The sequence below is a fragment of the Melanerpes formicivorus genome, unplaced genomic scaffold, assembly GCF_026170545.1.
Source record: "Melanerpes formicivorus ecotype bairdi unplaced genomic scaffold, bMelFor1.0.p_v2 SCAF_81, whole genome shotgun sequence".
Taxonomy (NCBI): domain Eukaryota; kingdom Metazoa; phylum Chordata; class Aves; order Piciformes; family Picidae; genus Melanerpes; species Melanerpes formicivorus.
In genome coordinates, this window is record NW_027142433.1 from 983,813 (window position 1) to 1,007,756 (window position 23,944).

Genomic DNA, 23,944 nt, shown 5'->3' on the forward strand with positions numbered 1-23,944 from the left:
CGCCCCGCGCGGAGGGACACGGCGAGACGCACCGCCCCCGCTTCCTCCGCCGCGCCGCGCCGCTCGCCCCGCCCTGCCCCGCCGGGATGCCGCCAGGGGGCGCCCGCCGGGGCACGGCGGGGCGGGGCCGGGAGGGGACCGCGGGGGTGGGAGAGGCGCCGGGGGCGGGGGCTGGCGGTGGGGGGCGGGGCCGATGGGGGTGGGAGTGGGGATGGATGGCAGCAGCAATGAAGATGGATGGTGGTGGGGATGGAGGGCAGTGGGGATGGGGAGCAAATGGCAACAGGAATGGAGGGCGAGGGAAGCAGGACACACTGTCATGCCCCGGCGGGGTGGTGGCAGCGGTGGCAGACGCCTGCGGGCGAGGGCAGCAGGGTACTGCACATGCCGCGGTGGCTGGGGGGCTGCCCTGCCCTCTGCTCGGACATGGGGTGCAGGCATAGATGTGGGGTGCAGGCAGCTGTCGAGCAGGGGCGATGGAGCATTGCCCAAGGGCAGGCGCTAGTGGGAAGGGAAACCGAAAGCAGCATCCACCTCTGGGGGTGCACTCCGGTGGAGCAGGCAAACCAGCTCACTGCCCCACGGCTCAGCCCCACAGCTACTCATGCTGCAAAAGCCCAGGAGAAAACCTGCGTTCCTGTGGAAGAGGGCTCGGGAGGGCAACAGCTGAATTCAACCTCAAGAGCCGTCCCGGTCCTCAGCCATCATTTAAAGTGTTAAAAATCCTTCTGCCCTGGCTCCAGCTCCGCGGACTGAGAGCCCTTTGTGTGTGGTGCTGACACGGCAGACTGGCCGGTGAAGGCAGGATTGTGTCGGGTTCGGGGGAGCCAGGGGGCAATGAATAAACCTCACTGTTTTCCCCCTGTAATTCATCAGACCCTGGAGCTCCTCCCAAGCTTGGAGCTGGATGGATGGTCGATGAGTTTTCCAAGGTATACAGATACAACTTGGGTGATGAATTCCCCACTGTCCCCCACTGCTCTCGGAGCTCTCCATTGCCACTCCAAAACCTGCTCACAGGCAGAGGGATGGTGCCTCACAGCCAATGGCTGTCCCATGGAGCAGCCCCCGACACACCTCCCCACAGCCCCTGACCTGGTGGAGGAGGACAGACACCCATCAAATCCAAAACTCTTCAAGTGTACAATTAAGGGCAGTGGTGACCAGAACTTCAGTTAAAATAAGCTGAGGAGGGACAGACAGGAGTGTGATTGGAGCAGGGAACACCTGGGGAAGGTGTCCTGAACACAGCTAATTCAGGAGGAATTCTGCTGTTCCACCTAAAGGTGCCCTTTTCAGCTCCCCTCCGTGCTGAACACTGCTCATGACTCCTTATTGCTGACCTCAAAGCAGCCAGTCCTGCACTGCATGCTTTTTGCTTGACCTGAGCACCAGCTACCAACCCCAGTGCAGGGACAGCATCAGTGGCCACCCCAGCACAGCTCTTGGAACCCACCGTGAGGGCAACAAGGTCCAGCTAACACATGAGACTCAGTAGTGGCATCTACCTTGGGTGAGGGAAGGTGTCACTTTACTCCCATGTGCCTGGGGAACCTGCTGGCTGCTCCCATCTCTCCATGCTGAGCTTGCTCTCAGTGCTGCCTGCATGGGAGAGCGTCCCACAGCAGCTCCATCAGACAGAGAGAAGGGCCAGGGGCAGGTTCTCTACATGGTAGAGGCTGGACCTGGATGAGCAGTGTGGGTTTTGCAGCTGGATAGGAGAGGGTCACATCGCTCATGGCTGCCCTGGCCAGGCAGGTTTGTCTGTGCCAGGAGGGAACATGCAGGGTAGAGTGGGAAGGGGATGGGGCAGGCACCCCACTGTGTCCCCATGCCAAAACTCCTCAGTGAGGTCCTGTCATCCCTGTGGGTTTGTCATTAAACAATAAGCTCTTTGCAGAGGAGTTAAAAACGTTTCAGCACAGCTTCATCTTATGCACCCTGCTGTAGTCCCACGAACACCACCCTGTGCAAACTGCCAAAGGTTCACCACAGACCTCCTGCCGGCAGCAGGGACCTGGCCCTCCAGCCCTGCTGCAGGCCTTCTCAGTCCCAGTTTCTCACCCAGGGATAACTGGCAGCCAGCACTGCAACAGGAGAACTCTGCCAAGATTCTTCCATGGTTTCCACCTGTTTTCCACTGTGCCTTGCCCCATTTTGCTCATGGACCTTCTCACCCAGGTGCAGAAGCTGAGCCCTGCTTGCCTGGGGTGGCTAGAGGGGGTGGCTAGGGGGGGTTGGCATAGTGGTGAGGGGAAGCGGGCAGGGTGGTGGGCACGGTGGCAAGGGAGGATGGGCAGGGTGGCAGGCAGAGTGCCGGGGCCTGGCAGAGGACTGGATGCGATGCCAGCTGAGGGATTAGGAGGGCTGAACAAACTCCATATCCGCAGAGTCGCTAGTTAAACGGCTCCGGCAATTAGGGAAATCCTGGCACTTTGGCGGACAAAGGCAGAGGGATCAAGCCCTCTCTGCCGCTGCAGTCAGGAGTCTCACCCCTGTCCTGGTTTAGCCTGGGGTAGAGCTAATTTTTCCCTCTTTTCCCCCTTAGTAGCTCATTTCCCAGCGGCTGGAACAGAGTTGTGTTTTGGACTCGGCATGAGACAAGTGCTGATAATATACTGATGTTTCTTTGTCGTTGCTAAGGAATCAAGGACTTTTCTGTTTCCCATGCTCTGCTAACGAAGTGCACAGAAGCTGGAGGGGAGCATGGCCAGGACAATCGTCCTGAGCTAGCCAGAGAGATATTCCATAACCCAGGACATCGTGGCCCACATACGAACTGGGGGAAGGGGCAGACCACTGCTTGGGCAGCAGGCGGGGGATGGTGGGCAGCTGCACGGTGCACCTCTTGCCTTTCCCTGGGCTTTATTTCTCCATCTACTTTACTGGTTTGTATTTTAATGTATGTATTTTATTACGTGTCTTAATATTGTTAATTGCTGTCCATTACAACCACTGTTGTCAGCGTCATATCTGTATTACATTTCCCATCAGTTTAGTTACCAAACTGTTTTTATCTCAGCCCATGAGTTTTCTTCATTCCAGTTCCCCTCCCCATCCCACTGGGGGCAGGGAGGAGCAAGCGAGAGGCTGTGTGGTGTCTTGTTGCTGCCTAGAGTTGAACCACAGCCCTGCAATGATTTTGGCTGCCTGCTCCACAAAGCGCTCATTTTGATCTCAGCATGTGCAGACCACCCCCAGCCCCGGCGCTCTTCAGGTTTCCTGCCGCTCTGCTTCAAAGGCGACGCCGTGTGCCAGCCCTCGGGCGGGCGGCGGCGCCGGGAATGTCACCCGTGGTGTCAGGGGCCAGGTGCCCTCCTCCAGAAGCCCCCCGCCCCCGGGTGATGCTGAGCGGCTGAGCTCTGCAGACAGTGTGGGGGGCAGTGAAATGGGGTGAAGACCACCCAGCCCCTGCCTAGGTTCAGGAAGCTGGGGGGAAGCCCGTGGGGCCCAGACCTCCCCACATCTGGCCAAGAGGGCAATGGCATCCACAGGAACAGTGTGGCCAGCAGGAGCAGGGAGCTCATCCTGCCCTGTGCTCAGCACTGCTCAGGCCACACCTTGAGTCCTGTGCCCAGCTCTGGGCTCCTCAGGTTAGGAAGGAGGTTGAGCTGCTGGAAGGTGTCCAGAGAAGGGCAACGAAGTTGGTGAGGGGCTTGGAGCACAGCCCTGGGAGCAGAGGCTGAGGGAGCTGGGGCTGCTTAGCCTGGAGAAGAGGAGGCTCAGGGGAGACCTTCTTGCTCTCTCCAACTCCCTGCAGGGAGGTTGTAGCCAGGTGGGGGTTGGTCTCTTCTGCCAGGCACCCAGCACCAGAACAAGAGGACACAGTCTCAAGCTGTGCCAGGGGAGGTTTAGGCTGGGGGTTAGGAAGAAGTTCTGCAGAGAGAGTGATTGCCCATTGGAATGGGCTGCCCAGGGAGGTGGTGGAGTCACCACCCCTGGAGGTGTTCAGGAGGAGACTTGATGGGGTGCTTGGTGCCATGGGTTAGTTGTTTAGGTGGTGTTGGATGATAGGTTGGACACCATGATCTTGAAGGTCTCTTCCAACCTGGTATTGTATTGTATTGTATTCTATTCTATTCTATTCTATTCTATTCTATTCTATCCCATCCCATGGGCTTCATCACTCTGCAGCCGGGGGGACGCTGCCAGGCGAGAGATGTGCCCAGGAGCTCTGCTCTGCTCTCATAGGTCTCCTTGCAGAAGGCAAGATGTATTTCAGCACTGTGAGGTGCTTTCTATGTGTCTGTACATGGCTGGTGATCAGCATAGCCTTCTCTGCCCCTCACTTGGGAGGAAGCTCTGGTTCCACCAGCTTTGCATGAGCTCTCAGAACAAATTGTGTTTTCTCTCAGTAACCTCTCAGTGACACTGCTGGAGGCTCAGGCATTCAGACCTCAGCTCGGCCCACACCCAACCCCCTGCCTTACATCCCAGCATTTCACACATCCAGATGAAGGTTTTCTCAGAGCTCCTGCTCTGAGGGTGCTTAGGACAAGTTTGAGTTGTACAGCCCAGCTTTCTCTTTTGGGAACAGAGAGCTGGAGCCCCCTTGAAATGGAAGCTGAGGGTATCTGCTAGTCACAAGACGTCAGCAGCCAAGAGGTTTAAGGAAAGCAGGAGGCAGAGAGGCCTCCAACACAATCCTTGGTGCTGGCAGCACTGTGCTTGTGCTGCAAATAGCTCGTCCTGTGGCTCATCTGCTAACTCTTGACATTCACAAGACTTGGCTTACACTGTGGTTACCTTACCTGCCAGCTAGGCTTGCCTGCAAAAGCAGCAGAGGAGTGCAAAGGCATTCCCACACCGAGCCCTGCAGGAATGTGCTGGGCAGCCTGAGCTGCGGCCCCGCTTAATCGCCCTGGGAATTCGTGCCCTCTGCCCTCCCCGCTGCTGCCCTCGCTCTCAGCAGCCCCAGGAGTATTTATATTGCAGACAGAGCTGCATAGCTTTTACCAAAGTTGGTCTGGCCTGCAGGGTGGCTGCTGAAATGCTCCTGGCTTTGGCCATGGAATAGGCCAAGAATTACACCAGCTAGAAGGAGGAAATTGATTATGCTGAGGGTGATGAAGCACTGGCACAGGCTGCCCAGCAAGGTGGTAGATGTCCCACCCCCAGAAACATTCCAGGTCAGGCTGGACAGGGCTCTGAGCAACCTGCCCCAGTTGAAAATGTCCCTGCTCACTGCAAGGGGGTGGACTAGGTGAGTTTCAAAGTGCCTTCCAACCCAGTCTGTGATTCAGGGCCTTGCAGTCCTCCCCTCCGGGCGGCCGCTGGTGCTGCGTGGGGGTACAGCTGCTGCTCTCCATCTGCCTGCTCAGATCCATCCCTGGCTGCCTTTTTTGGCAACTTCGGAGGGGCTTCCCAGATGGGAGCCTGCAGCTCTCCCTCTTGGCCAGCAGCTGCTGGGGAGCTGCTCCTCTCCCAGCACACCAACGGCTCATGAAAGCCACTCCTTCAGGCACCTCTCACTATGGGCTGGCCACCAGGGCATGCTCCTCATGACCTGCGGTCCCCGTGCAGGCAGGGGCATGGGAAAACAAAACAGAGGCTTCTTCCTACTCCTGTGGGACCCAGAGCTCGGCTTCAGTCCCTTCTGGCACGGCGTGGGAGCCTGGTGCTGCTCCATACAACCAACCCCAAGCCCCTGCTGAGCCGCAGGTCACCCCAATTCCTCCTCACCTTGACATTTGTCTCCCTAGGTGGATGCCGGGGCAGACGCCATCACAGCTGCAAAGGGGCTTCTGGCCATGCGTGGGGGACATGCAGCCCTGGGAAAGGTCCTGGGGAGCCACCCACACCCCAGTCTCTGTGGGCTCCTCGTGGCTGAAGCAGACACATTTAGTTCTGCTCCTCTATGCAAATCCTCTGCTGCTGTGGCGAGGCTGCACTTTCCCCTTCAGGGGCTGTGCCACAATGAGCTGGGGGCAATCCATTTCCAGGGAGCGTGGGCAGCATGCCAGGGGAATGGAGCGTGCTGGGGAGCACTCAGAGGGCCAGGGGGGAGGCTGGTGAGATGCTGGGGGAAGGAGAAGAAAACCCAGAAACACGTCAGGGGCAAGAGGCTGATTGTCGGAGCGCGGTGCGCAGCTCCCCGGTGCAGAGCGCCGGGGCTCAGGCACGAGAGGGTTTCAGAGCCATGCCCCAAAATCATGCTGAGCTCCTCCATGCAGCTCTCAGCCTGGAGGAAGTCCCATGGTGGGGTCTGGCAGCCCTGCTGGGGCATGCAGGGGGAGCAGGGACTCCCCAGCTTCCGCTTTGCCCCCCTGGCAGGTCTGAGAGCTCAGGTGTGACTGCAGCCAGCTGGGAGCAGCCATGTGAGGTGCTGTGAGGCTCAGTGCTGCAGGCACTGCCCCTGGCAAAGCCTGGGACACACCTGCGCTTGCAGGGGACCCAAGGAGTGCCCAAGCAAGAGAAGAGGGACAGGCTGGGGAGGTGAGGTGGCATGGCTGCCACAGGGGAGGCCAAGCCACGGACACAGGTGAGCAGCTGTGTCAGAGGCTGTCCATGAAGGACAGGCAGAGCTCTGTCCCCTGCCCAGGCAAAGCATCTGCAGTAGAGAAGTCATACAGAACCTCTCCCCAGTGTTGGCTGCAGGGGCTCAGGAGCAGCTGGGCCTCCAGGGACCCCCAAAAGGCTCAGGTCTGGGGGGCTGACAGGCATGGAGTGGGGAGGCTGCCAGGAGCTGGGTGGGCACCCCTCTTTGCTGCCCTGGAGCTTGCCAAGAGCCAGAGCTGGGGACCAACCCAGCTGTGTCTCACCTGGGATGGGAGGTGGAGTTTGCTAGGACAGGACATGGAGCTGACTCAGGCCCACGTAGGAGGGCAGGTCCTGGCAGTCAGCTGCCCATGGCCAAGGCCCAAGCCCAGCACCCTGTCATCTGAAGAGCCTTCATCTTCAAGCAGCAGAAAATGGGCATCTTCCTTTCCAAAACATCCCTGTCTCAGCAACACAGCAGTGTGAGAAGGGGAGGAAGGTGACCTCCTGAGCCCTTCTCCCTGGCCCCCGTGGGACTGAGGACTTGCCAAAGGGACAGAGCTGCAGTGGCCCCATGGCAGATCCTAAGGGAGGGAGGACAAGGACCAGGGTGCTCAAAGGATGAACTCCAAGCCCTGCCACCCTTGCCATTGCTGCTCAGGCAGTTACCTGGTGTCGAGTGCCCTGGGCAGGCACTTGCCTCCCTGCAGGGATTCTGGCACAGCCCTCCACACTGTTCCACCCGTGGCAAAGAAGCTGCCAGAAATCACATGGGGACAGAATGCCCAGGAGTCCCAGGGGGAAAGGTGCTGGAAGTGGCCTTTTCTGAGAAGCTGCCCCAAAGCTGAGGCTGCAAGTGCAGAGGCCTGAGTCACAGCAAGGGAAGCAGCTGGTGCCCAGCTAAACACAGGCAGACATCAAGCCCTGCAGTGGCTGAATGGCTGCTCCCATGAGCAAGTGACAGCGCAGAGCACAGCCTCAGCCTGAGCCAGGTGAGACCTGGTTTATACCCAGCACGGTGGCCAGTGCCCACTGCCAGCCCTCGCCACCCTGCCACACTCCTCCTCACCACAGTGCCATGCCCCACCCAGAGCAGGTTTGGCAGCGTGCAGGAACCAGCCCTGCCTGTCTGCTCTTGCTGCTTCGCTCCTCAAACGCTGGGAAAGAACTCTGCCACCCAGCCCTGGCATGCCCAGCAGTGGGCCAGGGTGGGCACAGCCACACATTGTCCCTTCAGCAGGCACCATCCCCCACAGCAACCCTGCCCCTGTGGGGACAAGGACCCCCAGAGGAGTCCAGACCTGTGGAGCAGTGGCAGCAGCAAGCACAGCCCAAAGTGGTATCTTTTCTGCCCCCCCTTGCAATGAGGTTTGTCACCTCTGTGCTCCTGTGTCGAGCTGAGCAGCTCTGGGGGCACCTCACGCCCTCCTCTTTTCTTCTGCACCCTCATGCCCTCTGCCCATACCCTGTCCCAGCAGTCATGGGCATGGCCAGGGCCCCGGGAGGGTCCAGCTCTGCCCCCTAAACCACCCAGCACAGAGGGCTGGAGTGTTTCAGAGGTGCTCCAGGATCCTGCTCCCACCTGGGCCCCGCATGCAGCTGCTGTGGGTCGAAACCTCTCAGCCTCCGACAGACGGAGGGGAAAAGGGGCAGGAACTGTGGGGATGGCTGGTAGGAGAGCACGGCAGACAGGGGCTGCTGCGGAGCCTCCGGAGGCGGCAGGGCAGCTCAGAAACCGAAACGAGACGGGCGCTGGGTAGGAGATGGCTTGGGCAAGGCTCGGGAAGCGTCACCGTCCAGCGCCGTCGCAGCACCCCCGGGGTGAGGCCAGGCAGCGCTAGGTCCGGGAGCCCTGGCAGGTCCGTGGGAGGCAGCCCTGGCCCCGAGAGGCTGCCAGTCTGCGGGGAGGTCAGGGCTTTGCAGCGAGACAGGGACGCCCCTAGGAGGAGCCCCCTTCTCTCACCAGCCCCGGGCACGGCTCCATGGCACACAGCAGCTCCGCGCAGCCACCGCCACCTGCAGGCGGCGGCGCCGTGGCCAGCGGCAGCGCCGAGCGCACGGCGCCCCGCACCCGGCGCCCCGCACCCAGCGCCCCGCACCCCGCACCCAGCGCCCCGCATCCAGCGCCCCGCACCCAGCGCCCCGCACCCGGCGCCCCGCACCCAGCGCCCCGCATCCAGCGCCCCGCACCCGGCGCCCCGCACCCAGCGCCCCGCACCCAGCACCCTGCGCCCCGCACCCGGCGCCCCGCACCCGGCGCCCCGCACCCAGCACCCCGCACCCGGCGCCCCGCACCCAGCGCCCCGCACCCAGCGCCCCGCACCCGGCGCCCCGCACCCAGCGCCCCGCACCCAGCACCCCGCGTCCCGCATCCAGCGCCCCGCATCCAGCGCTCCGCATCCAGCGCCCCGCATCCAGCGCCCCGCATCCAGCGCCCCGCACCCTGCGCCCCGCACCCGGCGCCCCGCACCCTGCGCCCCGCACCCGGGAGCGCTGCAGCCACGGCCCAGCCCCGAGCAAGCTGCTGGCTATGGCACGGAGAAATCATCCATGGCTTCTCCTCCCCTCTGCCTCATGCCTGGCGTCTCAGGAGGGGCACAGAGCCCTGGGGCAAACAAACCCAGGGAGCCCCTTTCGCAGAGCGGCAGCGCCACCCCTGCCCGCTGCCAGGGAGCAAAAGGGACTCCGCGTGTGGAAGAGGAGCTGCTCCTGAAGCGCTCGCTGGAGCCCCACGCTGGCCTCTCTGCGAGCAGCATTTTCAGCTCTCTGCCATTAGTACTCCTACACACCATGGGGGACCCTACCCCAGCCCCACATTCTTCTGCTTCACACAGAGAGCGCTGCAAAAGCGTCCCCTCCAGCCTCTGCCCACGGCCCCGGAGCTCTGCCGTGCCAAAGCCTGCCCCCATCCAACAGGCAGGGAAAGGGAGCCCTGCTACAGCTACAGTGTAGTTTTCCTGCCAGAGAACGGTGGAGAGCACGGATTTCTGCCCCCAGAAAGGAGCCCTCACCCAGCTGGCATCAGCTACAGGGCCTTCACCCTCTTGTGCTCCTGGGAGGAAAGACAGCAGGACAGAAAGACAACACAGGAAACCACACTGCAGAGGGGGGTTTTCAGAAGCCTTTATTTCACTGCTGACACCAGGGCTGCAGGAGGCAACTGCTCACCAAGCCACCCTTCAGCTGCAGAAAGGTCACTCCCCTCCATCACCACAAGCCACCTACCCTCAGCACCTGCTCCCCTCTCAGCACCCACACTACACAGACCTACAGCACTGGGACAGTCACCTGGTAAGGGACACCACTTAGAAGGATTCAAAGTAACGAAGAGAGTAATAACAAAGCAATCGATGAAGTGATGCTTGGAGGCAGATCATGCAGAGTCCAGATGCTTCCTAGACTACATGGCAGGGCAGATTTGCTAGGCTCACTGGTGGATGAATGCTAACTGCTTCCCTGCCAGGCCTGGTGACCATCCCCAGGCAGGACAACAGCTCCCTGTTTCCCACCCAGCTGCAGGAGATGCTTCCAGGCCACAGTTTAGACTTCCTGAAGTACACAAGATGATGTGCTTGTAGGAGGTGCTGGGGAGTCCTGAAACTTCCTTCTGTGGCACTGCCTGCTTCCTACCAAGTGGCAGACAGACACTTGAGTGCAGTGAAGTGCCTGAGCTGTGGGGCTGCTCTTCTAAAATAAACCCAAAAGCTGGCTGCTAAAACGTTATTCTCAGCACAGGTGGAGCAAAGGGAACACAAGCAAGTGAAAAATCACATTGAACTGGAAATAGATTGGCCCAGAAGAAAGAAGCTAGAGACTACTGCCCCATGGTGAGCTTTCCTTCACCTACAGTTTCAGCTTCCCAAGTGAGGTAGGGAGAGGGTGGCCACAGGAAAAAAAGGAGGTGTTTCCAAAGGATTCCCTGTTCTAAAGTCATCCTTTGGAATCCTTCAGCCATGTCAGGCCTTCTCCAAGGAAACACTGCCTTTTCTTCACAACAACATTCAGAGTTTGGGGCTTTTTGGTTGTTTTGTGAGGGAACAAGGGAGGAAGAAAACAAGCACCCAGAGAGGAAGTGCTGGCAGTTTTGACACAGTCATTAAAAACCCAAACCAAAAAGGAAATAATGTAGTGAAACCTGCAGGGTGGAGAGAAAGCTCTGGGTGCTGCCACAGCCTGCACTGTGCCTGCTGCACAGCACTGAGCCTGCTGTACAGCACTGAGCTACACAGCCTGCACTGTGCCTGCTGCCACAGCACTGAGCTGCTCAACCTGCACTGTGCCTGCTGCACAGCACTGAGCTACACAGCCTGCACTGTGCCTGCTGCACAGCACTGAGCTACACAGCCTGCACTGTGCCTGCTGCCACAGCACTGAGCTACACAGCCTGCACTGTGCCTGCTGCACAGCACTGAGCTACACAGCCTGCACTGTGCCTGCTCCACAGCCTGCACTGTGCCTGCTGTACAGCACTGAGCTACACAGCCTGCACTGTGCCTGCTCCACAGCCTGCACTGTGCCTGCTGTACAGCACTGAGCTACACAGCCTGCACTGTGCCTGCTGTACAGCACTGAGCTACACAGCCTGCACTGAGCCTGCTGTACAGCACTGAGCTACACAGCCTGCACTGTGCCTGCTGTACAGCACTGAGCTGCTCAACCTGCACTGTGCCTGCTGCACAGCACTGAGCCTGCTGTACAGCACTGAGCTACACAGCCTGCACTGTGCCTGCTGCCACAGCCTGCACTGTGCCTGCTGTACAGCACTGAGCTACACAGCCTGCACTGTGCCTGCTGTACAGCACTGAGCTACACAGCCTGCACTGAGCCTGCTGCACAGCACTGAGCTACACAGCCTGCACTGAGCCTGCTGCACAGCACTGAGCTACACAGCCTGCACTGTGCCTGCTGCACAGCACTGAGCTACACAGCCTGCACTGTGCCTGCTGCCACAGCCTGCACTGTGCCTGCTGCACAGCACTGAGCCTGCTGTACAGCACTGAGCTGCACAGCCTGCACTGTGCCTGCTGCACAACCTGCACTGTGCCTGCTGCACAGCACTGAGCTACACAGCCTGCACTGTGCCTGCTGCACAGCCTGCACTGTGCCTGCTGCACAGCACTGAGCTACACAGCCTGCACTGTGCCTGCTGCACAGCACTGAGCTACACAGCCTGCACTGTGCCTGCTGCACAGCCTGCACTGTGCCTGCTGCACAGCACTGAGCTGCACAGCCTGCACTGTGCCTGCTGCACAGCACTGAGCTGCACAGCCTGCACTGTGCCTGCTGCACAGCACTGAGCTGCACAGCCTGCACTGTGCCTGCTGCACAGCACTGAGCTGCACAGCCTGCACTGTGCCTGCTGCACAGCCTGCACTGTGCCTGCTGCACAGCACTGAGCTACACAGCCTGCACTGTGCCTGCTGCACAACCTGCACTGTGCCTGCTGCACAGCACTGAGCTACACAGCCTGCACTGTGCCTGCTCCACAGCCTGCACTGTGCCTGCTGCACAGCACTGAGCTACACAGCCTGTTCACATGGAGACAAAGCCTCACACACAGCTGTCAGGAGAGGGAAAGTGGACACTTACAGATGTGTAGTTTAATTTTGTAGGAATCACTAAGACAGAAGCTTCTCCTTGCCCCTCCTAGACCTACACAAAGTATTTTAAGGCATAATTTAACATCCATTTCTTCCTAAAGCAGCTGGAAGTGTAACAAGCCAAGATGCCAGACAGAAAACTCAAGGGCAGCTACTCTGACAGAGGTGAAAGCTTTCCTATGTACAGTGCAGTATTGGCCTGCAAACAGGGGAGTCTTGTCTTTAAAAAACAAGGAAGGAAAAGAACTGCAGACCCAGGGTCTAAAAAAAGCCAACATTGCCACCACAAGGAATGTTCATTAGAGTCCAGCTCCCACCAGAGCTACTCAGCAGGAGAAGGTTTGAGGTGATGATGCCAAACTGCACTGACTGCTCCCAGAGCACGCCCCGGGGAAGGGGGCAGAACCCTGCAGTGCCCTAGTGCAAAGTGCCTCAGGAAAAGCCTGCAGTCAGCAAGCCTCTACACCTAGTGGCAGGCTTCAGGAAGAGGTGCAGCAGCCAGCTGTCACCCAGCAATGTCAGGACTCTCCGGCCAAGGTGATGGTCCTGGGTGGATTCTAATGCACATCCCCGTGAGCAGTGTCCTGCACACATACACCTGCCAGCCTACTGGCCTTCCCTCTTCGTGGCTGCAGCTGCCTCACAGCCACCAGAACCTCACATAGACGATCAGCATGATGAAGAACACAGCCACAGCTGCCAGCTTGGCGTAGGTGGAGCGCATGTTCAGGTACTTGGCGTCCTGGCGGTACTTCTTGGACAAGCTGGACAGGTTGTTGGCCTTGGAATCCAGAGCTGGGAAGGGGGAAAGGAAAACCAACAAGAGAAGCTCATCAATGGTAACCCAGCCAGAGGGCTCCCACATGGTACATGAGCTGTACAAGTTTCTCCAGAGCAGCTGCCAGTGTGGCAGTTTCATGTGGCAGTGCTCTAGTCCTTTCCTGCTGGGATGAGACCCACTCAGGCTGGTCTTGCCTAAAAGAACTTCCAGTACTTGCCAGGTGCTTTGGGATGCAACTGATCCAACTGCAACACCCCCTGAGTACACCCATGGCTTTTCTCAGGAGGCTTTAGAATCAGAGATCTGTCAGGACTGGAAGGGAGCTCAAGGCTCAGCCAGCTCCAAGCCTGAACAGCCCCAGCTCTGTCTAGGTATTAGCAAGCCTTCCCCTCTGCTATGCTCTGCTCACCCAGCTGACTGAGGGGTGAAGGACCCCTACAGCCAGCATTGGCCACTCCATGTACCTGAGAGAGCCTCTCCTCGCTGCAAGACCTCCTCGATGTTGGCCACCATGATCCTCTGCACGTCCTGCAGCTCGGTGTTGATGGAGCCCAGGTTCCTCCTCGCCCGACTATCGATGTAGAGCTTCTTGGTTTTCTGGATGTAGGTGTCTGGAACAAGAGTGGGCAATCAGAGGGCATCTCACCCACAAGAGAGCAGCCTGGTTGCTGAGGGAGTGCAAGCATTGCTGGGACAGCCAGCAGGCTGCTTGCAAATGTTCCCTGGAGCAAAGCCAAGAGGCTCACAGCAGGAAGTCTGAATCAAAGGGCATCTATCATTCCCCTGCTGATTCTCTGCTCCCTTGCTCAAAACATCCATTTCTCCAGTCCCAGGAGGCTGAACTTTCAATTCCATAGGCCAAGCTGGAGAAGATCCCATGGCTGCTACTGCCCCCCAGCCCCCCCCAGGAGATTCCTACTCAGCCCCAAGCAGAGGCACCTCACCAAACTCAATGAAGGAGTACGGCCTGGAGACCGTCGGCACCTTCTTGCCATGCTGCTCGTCAAACTCCGAGTTCAAGTCCTCCAGATAGGCAAAGGCCAGTTTTTTGGGGAATGCAGCTTCACACAGGACCAGGTAGCACACTCCTTTCTCAATGATGTAGCTGGAGGAACAGCAGAGAGAGGGTTAAGCCATTTGGAACCGATCCCTGCGCCTTCACTCCCCTGAGGCAATGGGAGCTGGGCACAGGGACTGCCACTCTGCCCTCTCTGCATCGGGGCTAAACCTTTCTACACAGTAATGGCTCCTGTTTTCTTTACCTGGCAGCTCCAGCCCCCACACCCATGCCAACATGCCTGCACTTTGACTTCCCCAGCACACAAGCTGCCCTGCAAGTCTCTCTGCTTACCAGAACACAGAGGGGCTCGGTTTGCAGAGGAAAGAATCAGGAGGATGTCCTCCTTCCCTCCTGCACTCAGAGGAAGGGAGTGCAGCAAAGCTGTTGCAGAGCAGGGTGCCTGAGGCGTGCAAGGGGGAAACTCTGCCATGAGATTTGGCCACCCAGTGACAGCCAGCTCCCACCTTGCCCTGCAGAAGGCTGAGTATCCCCTTCAGCCCCCAGTGTCAGCCTGCTGGTGGGGTGTCTCTATCCACATGTGACCTCAAGAGCAGCTGGCAAAGCCTACTGCTGCCAGATGGGTTCTGGTGCCTTCCCCAGAGGGTTGCCATGGGCAGGAACAACTGTGCTGCCAGCTCTTCAGCTGTGCTGCTAGGAGTTCCAACCCAGACACTGGAACAGGAGCTGCTCTTGCCCTACACTGCTGTTTGGTTTGCTCAGCAGCAGCACACACACAGACTCTGCTCCTCTCCCTCTCCCACCAGCCCTTCCCCACTGCAGCTAATCTGTGTTTGTTTGCAGGGGTTTAGTGCTGTTTAGTTTCAGGGTGAGCCCCAGTGCCTCTGGCAGCACCAAGAACAGAGGCCTCTCACTGTAGTTCAGCTAAAACCCTGCTGAAGCAAGAGAAGATAGAACCAATCTTCACATTCTGTAGGCTCTGCTGCAGCTCTCTGCTGCAGCTCTCTGCTGCTGCCCCTCCCCAGCTACCTTTGGCTCCCATTTAGCCAACAAACAAAGGCAAGAGGATTTCCAAAGCCAAAGTGGAGACAGCAGACAGCCCTGCATGCACTCTTGAATGTTCATCTCCATCATGCAGGGTGGGACTGGAATGCTGCTTCCCCCTTGCCTGCCTTTGCCTTTGTGCATAATGGCACTCTGCAGCAGCCCAGGGAGCAGAAAGGGTCAGGGTGTGCTGAAGAGCTGCCCCAGCCATGCAGCCCCAGCAGTGAAGGGAGCAGCTTAACATCTGCAGCTGCCTTACGAAAGAACTCCTCCCTCGCTCTGCTTTCCCTCACAGTGCCCAACAGGTCCCAGTGCTTTGAACCAGTCATCCTCAACTTGTTTCTGGCCCCAGGAGTCCCCATACCTCTTCCCCTCACACAGCCCATCAGCATCCAAGTCAAAACTGGTCCAGCCCAAGCAGAAGCAAGAAACTCCAGCTGCTACAATCCATGACCCCTGGGCCCAGGGAGGGGCCACACAAGCGACCAGAGGGCTGGAGCAGCTCTCCTGTGAAGACAGGCTGAGGGGTGGGGGTGTTCAGCCTGGAGAAAAGGTGGATCCAGGGAGACCTTACATCAGCCTTTGGGTACCTGAAAGGGGCCTGCAATAATGCTGGGGAGGAACTCTGCAAGGGCATGGAGCACCAGGACAAAGGGCAGTGGTTTTAAACTGGAGCAGGCGAGACTGGGACTGGACATTAGGAAGAAGTTCTTGACTGTGAGGGTGGTGGAACACTGGGAGAGGCTGCCCAGGGAGTTGGTGGAGGCCCTGTCCCCAAAGACATTCAAGGTCAGGTTTGATGGGGCTCTGAGTGACCTGATCCAGCTGGGATGGTCCTGCTTACTGCAGGGGGGTGCACTGGATAACCTCCAGGTGTCCCTTCCAAGCCAGGGCATTCTGTGATGCTCTGACTCTCACTCCTGCACTTTGTGCCTGCCTCCAAGCCCCAGCACAGCTCCCCTGCACCAGCCTCTCAGTGCTGTACATGCCCAAGGTGCAGGCACTGCTGGGTGCCACTGCCAACTGCTGCACTCTGGAGTTCTGCATGCTGAGCTGTAGTGGTTTGAGCCTTAACTGAGAGTTAAAAGCTCAAATGGGGAAAAGGCTGAGAACCTCTTTCCCACTTCCCCCCCACCTCCTCCCTCCAAACAGGGAGAGGAGGGAAAAAAAAAGGTAAGGAGCAAATCCACTAAGCAACAATCTGGAGTCAGCTTGGAAGTAGAGAGGCAAGTAATTTTTTTTTCTTCAAAACAACAAGAATGGATGGGAGGGGAATAGGAAAAAAAAATAATACAAAACCAGTCTGTCTCTGAGGAGGCGCAGAGGCAGCAGGGAGAAGGAGCAGGTCAGGCCACGTGGCTGAGGATCAGGAGAGCAGCTGCAGGAGCTCTCATCCAGCAGAGGCAGGAGCCAAAAAGGAGATCCAACAGCTATGAGGTCCTGCTTTTTATACCCTTGCTGGGCAGGGAGGGGGGAGTGGAACAGACTCAGCTTTCCCAGGGGGGAGATGCCCTTCAGGGAGGGTAAAGTACCCACAAGCCCTCCCCCTGCTTTCTTCTTTTGTTTTCAGAAAAAGGTGTTAACCCACCACGTGAGCACAGCCAGCAGGCTTCTTGTGCTTATCTTGGATCCTTTTGGAGAGAGAAAAGCTTCACCCTGGTACCAGCAGCAGAGGCCAAGGGTTGCTTTCAACATGACAGGTAAGAGGACCTTCAGCCCTGCACCAGCCAAAGGTCAACTACAGCACAGCAGACTCCACTGTGCTGCAGTACCTCACAGCAGTGTGCACAGTGCTGTCACTGAGAGGTGACACAGCTTTTGGAGCCAAAGTCTAAGCACTGCAGTTGACAGGAGCCACCTCAGCAGGCACAGTTTAAGCTTCACACTGCAGCAAGCCTAGGCTCTTCTCTGCACTGATCAAGCTAGAAGTGTCCTGCATCACCTCAGCAAGTTCAGCAATACCCTCAGCCACACTTCAACCTCCACACCACTAACTGCTCTCCCCCTGGCTTGTGCTGCCCTCAGCAGTCAGAGCTCTGGTTTGGCAGAAAACCTGATGTGCTGCATCACCAAACAGCAAGGCCAGCACTATTTCAAACTAAAGCTCAAACTCCTGCTCCCTCTCCTTGCTGCACTGCCACCACAGCAGGATTCCTGGGCAGGGGGGAGTTTAGGCTTGATCTTAGCAAGAAGTCCTTCCCAGGCAGAGAGATTGCCCTTTGGGATGTGCTGCCCAGGCAGGGGCTGGGGTCAGCATCCCTGGAGGTGTTTAAGAGCAGCCTGGGTGAGGCACTCAGTGCCATGGGCTGGCTGATTAGTTGGGGTTGGCTGATTGGTTGGACTTGGTGAGCTTGGAGGTCTCTTCCAGCCTGGCTGAGTCTGTGGTACCCTTTTTATCCAGGTCCCACCTTAGGAAAGGGCTATCAGTGGAGTGCTTTGCAGCAGCAGCTCTCAGTTCCTGTGGGACTCATCTAGGGCCTAACTCAACACAGGAGGAGAAAGCAGCTGGCAGAACATGAGCTAGCCCAAGCCCTCCTGCCTGGTCAGAAGCAGGGGCATTTACAGCCACCATCAGCAGGCTTCCATTTCCTGGGCACTGCAAGTTGTGCAACTTCCCAGCCACTGCCCTGCCTGCGTCATGGCAGCAGGACACCAAGGGATTTACTGGGATCTGCATGGACTCTTTCCCAAGGCTTCACTGCCAGCCAGAGCCAAACCCTGCAGGGCCATGGAAACACTGAAATCCAGAGGTTTCAAACTGGGGAAAGTTTGTAACCTCTGGAGAGAAGACAAAGCAGTGCAGCACTCTGCAGCTAGCACTGGCAACAACACCCAAACCCAGCAGGAGAGGGATGGCCACGCTGTTTTGGCCAGGGCCACCCTCTGACCAGCAGAGCTCTCTGTGACAGGCAGCCAGAAGCCCAGAGAGAGGAAAAACAGAATTAAGAAGTGTTGTCACAGTCATCACACATAAGCCAGCCCCAAGAAAAGCTGCCCTCCAAACCACATGGCTTGTGACAGGGCCTTCCAAAAGCCTCCTGTCCCTCTTTCCATGCTGCTGAGCTCCTGCAGAAAGGGACAGGGCAGGAGATCTGCTAAAGGGCCCTTGCTGCAGAAGCAGAGGCCTACAGTCAACCTTGCCCTGCATTCAAAGGCCATCCTCCCACCCAGCCAGCCAGATACAGACACACCTGGTCACCAGGGCTCAGGAAGTGAGAGGGAGCTCACTGGCAGTGGCACAGCAGAAGCAGTGCCAAGCATAAAACATCCTGATGCACCTCTGGCAACAGTGCCCAGCTTTGTCTCAGTGCCCTCACGTGGCACCTGAGCTCAGAGACTCCCCACATAATCCCTTCTGGTAATAGCATGATACCTACTGCTGACAAGGTCTGCACTGACTGATTCCTCCCTGATACCTACTGCTGACAAGGCCTGCACTGACTGATTTCTCCCTGATACCTACTGCTGACAAGGCCTGCACTGACTGATTTCTCCCTGATACCTACTGCTGACAAGGTCTGCACTGACTGATTTCTCCCTGACACCTACTGCTGACAAGGCCTGCACTGACTGATTTCTCCCTGATACCTACTGCTGACAAGGTCTGCACTGACTGATTTCTCCCTGACACCTACTGCTGACAAGGCCTGCACTGACTGATTTCTCATGATACCTACTGCTGACAAGGTCTGCACTGACTGATTTCTCATGATACCTACTGCTGACAAGGCCTGCACTGACTGATTTCTCATGATACCTACTGCTGACAAGGCCTGCACTGACTGATTTCTCCCTGATACCTACTGCTGACAAGGTCTGCACTGACTGATTTCTCCCTGACACCTACTGCTGACAAGGCCTGCACTGACTGATTTCTCATGATACCTACTGCTGACAAGGCCTGCACTGACTGATTTCTCATGATACCTACTGCTGACAAGGCCTGCACTGACTGATTTCTCATGATACCTACTGCTGACAAGGTCTGCACTGACTGATTTCTCATGATACCTACTGCTGACAAGGCCTGCACTGACTGATTTCTCATGATACCTACTGCTGACAAGGTCTGCACTGACTGATTTCTCCCTGATACCTACTGCTGACAAGGGCCTGCACTCCTTGATTTCTCCAGCACTGTCCAGCTAGGTCAGTGTGTGCTGTGAGGAGAACTAAACACACTCAGTGCATTTAGGTACAAGATGAAGGAGTGGAGTTGGTCAGATGCTAATGAAGTAAAACCACCTCAGAGGTGCTCCATATGCTTGTGAAGAAGCAGCTGAGGCCTGAAAAGGAGGTATGGAGAGGGAAGTCTTGCACAGGAGGATCTCACAGTTGTACTGCCCAGCTGCTTTGCCCAAGGACTCCTGTTTCTGATGCAAGATGTGGGAGGCACAGAAGAGACACTGAAGGTATCTTAAGAGGGTGCAAGCAGACAGGCAAATCTTCAAGGGCACAGAAGTGCATGGGCTTCAGCAAAGGCAGAGCTAAGAGCCTGGCTGGAAAGCCCACGCCAGGCAGCTGTGCCAAGGGGTAACAACTCACTTGCCCTCCACTGCAGGCTCCTCTTGCCTCGTGGCTGGCAGGGCAGGGGCTCACTGACTCAGCCGCCCTCAGCCCGGTCTGTCAGAGGCTCAGGCGGCAGCGGCCTCGCTCCTTTCCCGGGCGGCAAGAGCCTGCGGTCCCGCGGCTCCCACACTACTTACTGGAACGCCATGGCGCCTGCCTCCAGCGTGCACCTCGTGGGGGACTGATCGTTCAGCTTGCGGAAGAGCTGCTTCGCTTGGCTCTGGTACTGCTGCAGATCGCGGCCTGACTGAGAAGGGAGAGGGAGCTGTCGGGGGCAGCTCTCGTGGGAGAGCCACTGCCGGCCCGCAGGCAGGGGAGTCCCGGCCGGGGTCCCCGGGGCGACGAGCGGCAGCCCGGCAGCACGGAGGCTGCTCCCGCTCCCCACCCGCGACCGCCGGGCGGGAACGGCTTCCACGAGACCCGCTCTGCCTGTGAGCCGGGGCTGCGGGGACCCCGCCGGACGGGCCTCCCCCGGGCCTCCCCACCACAGCGGGCCGACCCCCGCCCGCGCCCCCACCTGCTCGTCCTCCTGCATGGAGGCGGCCAGAGGCAGCCCGTCCGCCACGCGGGCGATCATCGTGAGCAGCACCATCTCCGCGCCCGGCCGCGGCCCGCCCGCCGCTCAGCCCCGCGCCCGCGCCCGCCCCTGCCACGGAGCTGGCCGGAAGCTGCCCTCGCCACATCCGGTCCCGTCGCCGCCAGCGCCACGGGCGCTTCCGGCCGCGCCCCGGGAAACGGCCCGGGCGGCAACACCACCCCGCCGCTAAGCGGCCGCAGCGAGGCAGGGGGAAAGCCAAGCACCGCCGGGCGCGGCCGCATCCCGACCCCGGACACGCCCCCCGCGCACGGACACGCCCCCGGCACGAAACCCCGCCCCCGACAGGAAACCACGCCCCTGACAGGAAACCGCGCCCCCGACGAAAACCCGCCCCCATAACTAGCCCCTCCCGCGCCCCTGGCTCCGCCCCATCGAGCCCCCACCGTGATTTCGCCCCGCCCCGGCCAGCCCCACCCTTTCGCACGTGACGCCCCCCGCCGGGGCGGGGCCGGGCGGCGGCGCGAGCGGCGGCGGCGGCCGGTGGGCGCGCGCCAGGCCGGCAGCCATGGCGGCGGCGGCGGAACGGAGCCGCCTCAGCTTCCCCGGCGGCACCGGGGCCCTGGGGCGGCCCGTGCCTATGAACCTCTTCGCTACCTGGGAGATCGACGGCTCCAGCCCCAGCTGCGTCCCTCGGTAACGCCGGGCGGAACCTTCCCCCTAAGCGCTGAGCCCCCGCGGCCTCACGGGGGGCGCGGGCCTCCGAGGCGCGACCCTCCGGGGTGCCGGCGGCTGCTCCCGCGGGCCCCTTTGCCCTGCGGCGTTGCCGTCCTTCTAGCGGTTGGAGGATCCGCTCCCTCCGCTCCGGCTGCCCCATCCGTAGGCTTACCGCAGTAGCGGGCAGCGTTCCTGAGGGCTCCTGGGTGGGTGGAGGATGCCCCTCCAGCAGGGAGGGAGGGAGCTCTGCCAGCCCTGTGAGAGGGTCACCCTTGCAGGGGCCTGGGCTGTGCGCTGGCGCAGGCTCTGGGCTGTGGGGCTCCTTCTCACGCCGGGCTGTGCTCCCCCGCCTTGCCCTGCGCTCCGTGCCCTGCTCGCGGGGCTCTGCCCGGGGGGTGCCCCGCGGCAGCTGCCTCAGGTTGGGCAGCGGTTTCTCGGCTGCTGGCTTTTCACCTGCTCCCGGGCTGGGTTCTTTCCCTGCCGCTGGTGCGTGACGCGCGGCTGCCATCCCTGCCGGTGCCATTTTCAGCCCCTTCGGGAGGGATCCCCTTCTTGGAGTCTCTCTGCAACTTGTGCCCTTCGAGCCCGGCTTTGGCAGCACGCCTGTGGGGATCTGAACGTGCCGGAGATGGATCTTGGAACTCCTCTTTCCCTTTTGGTTTTTCATGGAGACGCAGCAGATGAGCAAACAGGGGAGCGGAGTCCCTGGGCTGAGCTCTCAGCAGTGCAAAGCTTTGTAAGCTTTACAACACCACCACCCCCAAAGCCCTTTTGTCTTCGGCACCATCCAGCCGGGGACTAGCAGCTTGCTTGTGAGAACAGCGACTGTCTTAGCCTAAACATCAGCCCCAGCTGGAGTGCTTTGGCAGCACGGGCAGGAAGGTAGCATGGGGCAGAAGACAGGCTGAGTCCTGCAGTTGTAGATGATCCTGGTTTGTAACAGTCCTCTGTGCTGACAGCACCTCAGCGTATCTGTTGGGCAGCAACTCTCTCCACTTCGGTCTTGTTCAGCCTTCTCTGCAGCAAGAGGTCTCGGAAGGGGACTGGCACCCAGGGGAACGTGCTCCTCCTCGAGGATTCTCTTTGTGGTGGAAGGGGTTGCCCGTGTGAGGGGAGCTGGAGGGGCAGCTGATGCACTTCTGATCTTTGCACTGGCTTCCAGCGCGGTTTGCAGTGACCCTGCCGTGTCCAGAGGACACAGAGGCCCTCTGGTAAGGCTGCTTTGAACCCTGTGCTCTCCGTTGCGCTCTCCACTGCAGCAGGGTGGTTGGCTTTCCACACTCGTGGCAGTGCCTGTTACACTGACATCAAAACACCCCGAAGTCTGTCGTTGTCAAGGACTTCTAGTGCTGCATTATCATTTATGCTGATAGCTGCAGGGCTGAAAAAGCTCACAGCGTGGCTTGCTTGTTGGCAGATCCACAGATGAGCAGAAAGTGCAGTGTAAGGACATGCCCTGCCTTGGGCTGGTAGGGAATGGGGGGGGGGGTGTGCACCTGCACAGGATCTGGCATTCAGGGTGGGTCCTGGGGACTCGAATTGCATTGGGCTGGTGGGCAGCAGATTGCAGGCAGCTGGTCAGGGTGCCTGGGGGCAGCTGGGTGGTGTGAAGGACAGGTGGCTGTCCGGACAGGCAGGGTGGAACTGGGGCTTGAGAGGGAAGTTCTGGGAGCTGTGAAGCAGGGGCTGGTGCAGGTGCTGAGATTGCATGCAGAACTGGGGCAAGTGGGGGCTTCCTTCTAGGAGCATAGCTGTTTTGTGAGGTGGTTTGTGGGCAGTGGGGGGTCCCTCTGGGTTCCACCCCATGGTCATGGAGCCCAGGGCTATAAGCAGACACCCATCTGCTGCTGCTGAGCAGGGGGGCAGGTCTGCATGCACGGTGCTGTGAGGGCAGGTCTGCAGTTGTTGCAGTGGGTGCCAAGTGGTTTTTGTTACTCTGAGGCTGCAGCTTCTGCAGTGATGGGAGCCTGGCTGGTGGCGAGGTGTGTGCTGTGCTGCAGGTGCTGGGCACACACTGGATGCTGGAGCAGCAGAGGAGGTGCTGGGCAGGAGCCTGGGTGCTTGGCTCTGCTGTTTCTGGTCATTGAACCTTGTGTTTTGTGACGCTGCATTTGGGCCATGCCTTGCATCTCATTACAGGCTTTGCAACAAGCCTCTGCCAGAGAAGGAAGGAGTTGGAAAACCTTTAGGTTATACAACTGCCTCTGTATTTTAAGCTGTAATGATTTTCCCTGTGGCACAGTGGCTTTTTGTTTGAGTGAGAGAGCCCAGGGTCAAAACTGTGTGGTGGGGAAACAATATCCCAAATGAGCTGCTGTTCAAGCAGGAGGATGTGGAGGAGAGTGGGCCTTGGTGTGGCCAAGTGCTGTGGAACTACCTTGCTCTCTTCTGAGATTTCCACCACCTAGGAGTTCCCCTTTGGGTCTCTGTTGGTAGGACAGAGCTTCCTAGCTGAGAAGAGGCTTGAATTTGGCAGAAGTAGGACTTGGAGTGTTGCTTCCTTCCCTTTTCTCCGTGGTACAGTGAATCTCACCCCGTTTCTGACCAGTTTCTCCTGCAGCAAGCTGGTGCTGGAGGTGTTTGGAGCGAGCTGTGCCTGTGTTGCCCTCAATAGTGTGGGTGGGTATGGAGGTGGAGGGCCTCAGCAGATGTGGTGTGTGCTTCCCAGATGATGGCTGGGAGCTGCCCTGGGGGAGGGAGCTCTCTGCAGCACTGCTCTTCGGTGCACTCTGCTTTGCTGAAAGCCCATTCAGCTTGGGTGGGGTGTCAGTGAAAGCTGGAAGGCTCCCTTGGTGCATCTGTGGAACCTTCTTGTGTGAGAAGGCTGAGGCTAAACTTAAGGCAGAGCAGTGTGAAGAGTCATGGAGCTGTTCTGCAGTTGTGTTTTGAAGCACACATGAGGTTAGAGCAGGTCTGCACTGCTCTTGGTCTCTCTCTCCTCTGCCCTTTGCAGAAATGATTTTCCTGTCTTGTCTTCTGTGTTTTCCATCCAGCACATACTGCTCCTGGGGCTCCGGAGCATGCTGCCTCTGAGATGAAATGCTTTCTTTTAGTCATCCTAGCAGTGTGACTCAAACCATCTCACTGGCTGGGTGTAGCTGCTACATACCAGAGGGAAGAGATGCCTACCTTCCCCTGCTGTTTGCTGCTTCTTTGCACTGAAATCTTCTGCTCTGGGGAAGGTTCCATGACTTAGAGGTCTC

General features: G+C 58.8%; 2 protein-coding genes and 1 long non-coding RNA gene across 13 annotated transcripts in view; 1 reads left to right on the forward strand and 2 right to left on the reverse strand.

Annotated features, from left to right (window-relative positions):
* Window positions 1-9,576: 9,576 nt before the first annotated feature.
* LOC137454558 (uncharacterized) lies at window positions 9,577-10,953 on the reverse strand. The gene is made up of 2 exons (XR_010990645.1): window positions 10,923-10,953; window positions 9,577-10,707 (listed from the first exon to the last, which is right to left on the reverse strand). It is a non-coding gene; the product is annotated as an uncharacterized lncRNA (long non-coding RNA).
* A 946-nt stretch (window positions 10,954-11,899) lies between these two features.
* SEC22B (SEC22 homolog B, vesicle trafficking protein) lies at window positions 11,900-20,139 on the reverse strand. Its single transcript, XM_068164640.1, has 5 exons — window positions 20,007-20,139; window positions 19,627-19,736; window positions 13,803-13,963; window positions 13,323-13,469; window positions 11,900-12,872 (listed from the first exon to the last, which is right to left on the reverse strand). Exons 1-5 carry the CDS (start codon window positions 20,079-20,081, stop codon window positions 12,718-12,720), a joined length of 648 nt encoding a protein of 215 aa, XP_068020741.1. The 5' UTR covers window positions 20,082-20,139; the 3' UTR covers window positions 11,900-12,717.
* Window positions 20,140-20,534: 395 nt separating this feature from the next.
* Window positions 20,535-23,944, forward strand: part of PACS2 (phosphofurin acidic cluster sorting protein 2) — an 83,734-nt gene continuing 80,324 nt past the window's right edge. For 5 of the 11 annotated variants that reach the window (XM_068164597.1, XM_068164599.1, XM_068164598.1 and 2 more), the window contains exon 1: window positions 20,541-20,720. In XM_068164597.1, coding sequence (XP_068020698.1) covers window positions 20,593-20,720 — 128 coding nt within the window. In that variant the 5' untranslated portion in view covers window positions 20,541-20,592. Of the gene's footprint in view, window positions 20,721-23,944 lie in introns of all 11 variants that reach the window. The other 6 variants (XM_068164603.1, XM_068164604.1, XM_068164605.1 and 3 more) reach the window with 3 other exon arrangements.